Raw genomic sequence first — 6,806 nt, forward strand, 5'->3', positions numbered from 1 at the left:
TGTACTTGAGTATTTCAGTTTTCTTCTACTTGATATTTCTACTCCACTGCATTTATCTGGTAACTTTAACCTTAACTTACTTTCCAAGATTAAGAAAAATATATATAATCAACAAATAAATTAGGATATCAATGACACTTTATTGAACCCCAGGTGTAAATTCACAAGTTACCCAGCAGAATTTCAAGTAATAAAATATATTTGAATAAATTAAAATCAGCCCTACATTTACCACCTGTAATATTAATGTTACGCACACATAAAAGCATTGAAATTTACTATTCTGCAAAATCAGTACTTTTAATTTTGGTACCATAGGTAGGCCTATACTTTGATGCTGATGCTTTAGTACAGTGATGTGAGTACTTTTTCCACCACACAATGTCCTGAAATCTTATTTACCTGTCCTCAAAGTGTAGTTGTCAGCTTTGCACATCTTCATAATGGTAAAAACCAAGGTGATTCTTACATGCATTTGTGATCAACTTGCTGCTACAGTAGCTAGGCCTAACAAGATTTAAATTGTAATGCTACACTGTTTCTGAGTTGTTTTCACTTGGCTTTCGACTTAGTTAAGGCAACAGATAGCTAAGTTCAACCCATGTGGAAAGCAGAGGAACTCCAAAACTAACTCACAGGATCAAGACTTTTATCAAGTTGTTATCATCAAGTTGTTTAGGCAAATGTGTAGTGAACAGGTGGGTACTACTTACACAGCAGAAATGAGCAACATGGTCCTCTCCTCCATGGTCTTCTCTGATTCAATCTGCCCAAAAGTAAAAGTAGAAACAATATATATTTATGCAGTTGTTTTTTGTTTTTTTTTTGGATATATGTTTGACTTTCATGCTGTTCTACTTTGTTGTTCAATCTAACCTTAACAATTAACAGGAGCATATTTTTGTTCTCAGGCCTCTGTGTTACCCAGCTCACTGTCCTTACATGACACATTCAGGAGACCTTTCAAAGGGTTTTATGTTTTCAGCATTTGTTCCCCTAGGTCAGTTGTTCAGTGTATGTTTTCCTGGGTCAATATGTTGAAACCCAGCCTAAAGTCTATAGCCTACTGCTGTTACACTCCTGGAAACTTATTCCCTTAAATTTGCTATACAGTTTGTATAACTTTAGACATGAATATCTCCACAGAGACTGAACGCATTTTTACCATTCAAACTGCATTTTAAATGTCCGTCTCTCTTTGTTCTTTTGCAATTTGAATTTGCAAAGCTAACCCTCCCCACTCTGTTTCAACATGTTGCTTTATACCAGAAAATATCGGACCATGGAAACACTGAGACATACCCACAAATAGCTGGAGCGGAGTCCGAACTCTCAGTGGGACAATAACACAAGCATCCATTTCATGTTATTGTGAGCCATTTGATTCAATGTTTTGCATGAAATATTGTTTATTACTGATGTCTAAAATTGTGTCATTAATAGATAATTATTAGTTAAATGATTAAGGTGAATGCTGATTCAGGAGCATTCTGCATGCATTCAGCTTCAGAGCCATTAAAATATATATAAAAAAAATAGGACATTGTTTTTATATTAAACCTTTTTTGTCCTTTCCTGCTTTTTTAGAACAATGTGCATCATTTCTTATAATGGCAGTAAAATTAAGACGAAGCACTTCTTATATCAGCCCTTTTAGGCAAGTCAGTTTAACTTCCAACTTTGATAGCAGGCTATTAAAGTTTACCTTCCAACTTTGATTGCAATGTATTTCAACTCTTAGCTTCTTTAGGTGATGCAGTTCAGCCTCCAGTTCGGGCAAATTCACAGTTCGGTTTCAACTTTCTTTCTTGGCAGTGCTATCAGCATTCAGTCACCCATACTGCAGGAAATGCATTTTCTAATTTCATTCAAAAACCGGTATCAATACTTTTGCATTTCCGGTGTTGAAAAGGAAAATATATTATTTTGTCTTGTGTTGAACAAGGAATTCATAAAGTCTAAAAACATATAATATGAATGTAATACAGAATTTATAATATCCTTGGTATTTAATAATCAGCTCGAAATGTATACACCGTCCCCCACGATGATTGACGGACCATTGGACCAATCACAGTTCAGTCTTTCCGACGTGCAGTGACGCAAGTGCGCAACAACGTTACGTATGTCAGTAAAGCGGAAGTACCGGTACAGGCTGTACCTTGTGTTTTCTTCCTCTTGAATGCTACTCATTTTGAAAAGGTACATTTTGTACACATTTACGAAAGAAAGATAGACGTGAAGTAGTAGTAGTTTATACAGATTTAAACAGGTTCATTCTTGCTGCTTGAATTATATTACTGTTTCTGAATATCTAACAGTGATAGCTAGCGAGCTATGCTAACAAGTGATGTTGAGTGTTCGTGTAACAGTGTAATTACAGCGGCAATGTGTAAGAAGATAGTCGGTTTACACTGTTATCTTTAGGTTTATTTACCAGTGATGGGTTAAGTATATGTATGACTTACATTTGCCTCGTGTCAGGTGTCATCATGTCAAAGCAGCCGCTGGGAAAGACGCTGTTGAGGAATGTAATCCGCCACACAGATGCCCACAACAAGGTGCGTTTGAGTTCACGTTTTTATGGGACAACTGGGGAACATACTGGGTCTATTCAGTACACACTTTGTTAAAACTAATGCAGCTCAATACAACAGCCTTGCAGAAAAAAAAATCCTGCATTGAAACTGCTAAAGATATCCATTGTTTTAATATAATGATTGTATAGGAGGCTGTAGTTTGTATTGCTATTGAATGGTGTTGTGTTACAGTAATGTTTTCTTGCTTTTTGTCTACCCTCATTGATATAAATAATAGTAGGCAATTGAGTGTAAAGACTCGACTAAGAATGTAGGAAAAATCAACCTCAGTTTATGAAAACAATCATTCACATTGTCTGCAGCTCTCTAATACACAACCTCTATAATCAGTTGTAGGGCTGCCTGTTGTCTTCATCACTGAGTTATTGCGAAATATTTTCTAGATTAATACAGTGTTTGTTCTATGAAATGCACAGATAGTGTGAAAATCTCTTAAGCCTAAAGTGATGTCTGCAGATTGCTTGTAGCACAGGATAAAGAAATGCTGCAAATCCTTACATTTGAGAGGCTGGAACTAGATAACGTTTGGCATGTACGTTGTTTTAAAAGAAAAGTTGTGTTGTGTTTTTTTAACTGAAGCTTTTTCTGATACATTGATCCAGTTTGAAGCCCTAGCTACATATATCATTGAGCTCAGATGAGTGTTTACTGATATTTGGCAGCCTTTGCACATTCACAAACTGAATGTTTCACAGACTCATTTGCAAGTTTTTGTTCCCCTTTACCCATAGGCTGAGGAATGTCTATAACTGTTGTAAATATCTGAGTCCTGTGCACACAATGAATCCAAATGAAGCACTCACATTGTGTGTGTAAGTGTTAGTGTTTGTGTCTGGGCAGTCTTTAATGTACTTACGCTTGTTGACCCACCGCAGATCCAGGAGGAGATGGAGATGTGGAAAATGCGGAACTGGGAGGTCCACCGGGCTCACAAACATTTGTCAGATACAAAGAGTCTGAGGTAGGAACAGCAAATGTCCCAATTTAATTTGCGCCAGCCCAACACAAGTGATACCAAAGCTCATTTGGGAGTATGTTTCATAAAGCAGCAGTTAGTGTAGAGAACTGCGACTGTATGTTGCCGTTTGATTTATTGACGGTGGTTGTTTTCCAGGGGGCAAATGCACTGTGATCGAGTTCCAGATCAACCTAGAGACCTGAGCCGAAGCAGAGAGCGAGTCTCACAACATGATGACAGAGAGGCCAGATACTGGAGTCGCAAGCTGTATGAATTTGAGGCCGGTGATCCTGACAGGTAGAGTGCATGACTCAGTCTTCATCTACTGTAATTATGATTTTGTTTTTTAAGCACTTATTGTGAAATTACTTGGGAAAATCTCAAAATTGCTCATTTCTGAAAGAAGAAAATGAAATGGTTTTCTCATTTGTATCCTGGACAGTGCACATGTATGTAATTTAACTGATGGGGAGTCAGACAAGCTTGACAAATCTTCATCCTGTGTGTTCACAATACAGGTGGGGACATAGTGGCTTCAAGGAGCTTTATCCAGAGGAGTTTGAGAGTGACAGGTAAGCAAAAATGCAGCAATGCAGCAAATAAGAGGAGATAAGAAGTGAGTCACAACTCAGATTTTTAAAGCGGCACTCCAGAGATCTGGCACCGTACTTGCACAGAGTTGTGGCTCCTGCATAAAAAAAGGTTTAAAAAATAACTGTCATTATCTCACATCAACCAACAACTGTCATTTAATGTAATTAAACCCAAATATAACAAATATTAGTCTCTGCACAACCAATTCTGTAGACATTGTGATGACATAAACTCTCACAGGTTGTTAACATGGGAATCTTTTGCACCTCCACCATTCATGCCATATGATGTGAACATGGCATTACTGTGGCTCCTCCTTGATGGATGAATACCATGTAATATTTTTTTAAGCAGGCTGTCTGTTAAGTCTTAGAGTTTAGAGAACTTCAGAGCCCGAGAAGAGATTACACAATTGTTTTCATTAGCCAAGTAGCACCGCCTATGACACGTAAACTGATCTTGATGCATAAAATCGGTGGATGTCTCTATAAATATTTTTTGTCACACTTACTATACCTGTCAAACCTAAATTTATTTTGTTCAATTTGTCTGTTCTTTAGTGAAAGAAACAGTGGCACAAAGAAGATCGGCCGCCACAAGATGAAAAAGTCCAAGTCTGACACAGAAGCGAGCTTATCAAAACGATCAAAAAAATCCTCTCGAAAGAAGAAAAAGAAAAAGAAGAAAAAAGATGAGGAGGAAAAGCGCAAGAAAGCTGAGTACTCAAGCAGTGACAGCAGCAGCAGCGATGACAGCAGTGCCACCAAAGACAAGCAACGCAGGAAAAGGACCAAAAGTCGACATAAAAACAAGAAAATTGCAAAAAGTAGAGGGAGAGATGAGGACAGCAGCTCAGGTGACAGTGATGATGAAGGAGAGAGGGAGAGACGGACTCAGAAACGCAAAAAGCGAAAACAGGACTCCCACAAAGACTGTGACTCAGGTCCAGATTCCAAAAAGAGGAGCAGGAAAAACTGGAAAGCAGCAGGTGAGGGGGGCTCAGATGATAGTTCTAGAGACTGAGATTCAAAGACATGAACAGACACAGAGCTCAGCTAACGACCAGGAAAACTACTGCTGGCTCCTTTGTTCGCCTTAACTTCACAGAGGGCTTTTCTCTGCAGGGACGTTCTGTATTGTACTTTGTTAGACATCAACAAACCTGTGCTGTCGGCGCTCTCTGTGGGCGTTCTGTGTAGCAATACCTCATCCGCCGCTGCAGTGGTTTGAAGCATACTGTACGGCAGTACAGCATGAAGGGGGAAGGTGGGTTATCCACCACCTGCCTCATTAGAAATTCTGTCAGGTTCAGGCTCATTGATTGATCATTGACACATGCCACACACTGTCTGCCTCACATGGAGACCTGTCCTGAATTGACCAGTGTTTTTTTTTTATAGCACATTATTTAAGAACAAAGAGAAATTATGCAAATTTCCTCATCGGTTATGATAGAATGTGCTTTTATTGTTATTATTTTTTAGTTTTGTAATTTTTTGATATTTGTATGAAGCACATTGTCATAGTGAAAAATAAATGTCTATTTTGCTGTGTTTTTTTTTTTAACAAGTTTTCTTGTTATTTAAAAATAGTTGACTATACACAGGTCTGGTGATATACTATGTTTTTCTTTTGTCAACAAATCCCACTCAGAGTATAAAACCAACCGTGAATTTATCTGGCCAACAAGTATCATCTGTGTAGCCAAAGGATGATATAGTTAAGGGACTGCACAGAAACATTGGGGGGTCAAAAAGGGTAAGGTATTGTTATTGTATTTTGCTTGAGGTATTTTGATTTTTTTCTTTTCTGGAGAGCAGGGGAGAGTCTTTTTTCTTTTAACAAATCTATATTTCATTTTTTCTAACTTTGCAATATAGTAAATACTTGTTTTAACTAATTTTCACTTGTGCCAGGCTTCATAAATGTGCAGTTTGCCACATGGAGAGGAGAGCAGTTCTCCCTTTGTGGTAGCATTTAATCAATGTGTACATTGGTGACAAACATTAGATGTTCCATTAAGACATAAAGGGCCGTCCACACCAAGGATTATAGCTATGACAATGAAAATGTGAGCATCCACGCTGCATTCTGTGGGTAGTGGTGACAAGCATGCGCTGCACACTCCAGCTGTCGCCTTGTGAAGTTAGATGGATTTTGATCTAAGGTCAGTGTTTCCATCATCGAATCGCTCTGACAATGATCCCAACAATATCGTTTGCCATGGTCGTTGAGGTGTGGACTCAGCCATCTGCTTGAGTTAGCATGATTTTTATAACTGTATATTTATAGTCGTCGTCATTTGTTGTTCACACTGCCAATCAGAATTGGGTTTTTGGGCATATGCAAATTGTCTGGACAGCAAAAAGACACATGAAATTTTTGCACACTTGATCCAAACTACATTTGGAGGTGGTTTGAAATACAATTCCAATCAGATTTCTACAGACATGTCACAGTCTGCTCACATTGGATTTCAAAGTGTCTTTGAACACAACACACAACAACAACAAATTCAGAGTGATGGAAGGGAAGTGCTGAGCAGATCCATGCTGCTACTACCGGAGCACTGAAGAGGACAACATGAGGAGCAACAGTCAGCGGACAGACACCAAAATAAAGCGTTTGCAGGGTGAAATGATGGACCTCCATTT

The 6,806-nt window shown here is 38.4% G+C and overlaps 1 protein-coding gene across 1 annotated transcript; it reads left to right on the forward strand.

The window, feature by feature from the left end:
- Positions 1-2,122: 2,122 nt before the first annotated feature.
- nkapd1 (NKAP domain containing 1) lies at positions 2,123-5,707 on the forward strand. The gene is made up of 6 exons (XM_049576394.1): positions 2,123-2,202; positions 2,485-2,561; positions 3,476-3,561; positions 3,715-3,855; positions 4,077-4,130; positions 4,713-5,707. The coding sequence occupies exons 2-6, from the start codon at positions 2,493-2,495 to the stop codon at positions 5,173-5,175; spliced, it is 813 nt and encodes a 270-aa protein (XP_049432351.1). The 5' UTR covers positions 2,123-2,202; positions 2,485-2,492; the 3' UTR covers positions 5,176-5,707.
- The last annotated feature ends 1,099 nt before the right edge of the window (positions 5,708-6,806 follow it).

Source organism: Epinephelus fuscoguttatus, linkage group LG5, assembly GCF_011397635.1.
Source record: "Epinephelus fuscoguttatus linkage group LG5, E.fuscoguttatus.final_Chr_v1".
In the NCBI taxonomy this organism is placed as follows: Eukaryota; Metazoa; Chordata; class Actinopteri; order Perciformes; family Serranidae; genus Epinephelus; species Epinephelus fuscoguttatus.

Bases quoted from the DNA above. Each gene is read 5' to 3' on its own strand.
- nkapd1 (XM_049576394.1), top strand. From the start codon at position 2,493: ATGTCAAAGCAGCCGCTGGGAAAGACGCTGTTGAGGAATGTAATCCGC. The intron at 2,562-3,475 runs GTGCGTTTGAGT...GACCCACCGCAG, and splicing joins ACACAGATGCCCACAACAAG to ATCCAGGAGGAGATGGAGAT. The intron at 3,856-4,076 runs GTAGAGTGCATG...TTCACAATACAG, and splicing joins GAGGCCGGTGATCCTGACAG to GTGGGGACATAGTGGCTTCA.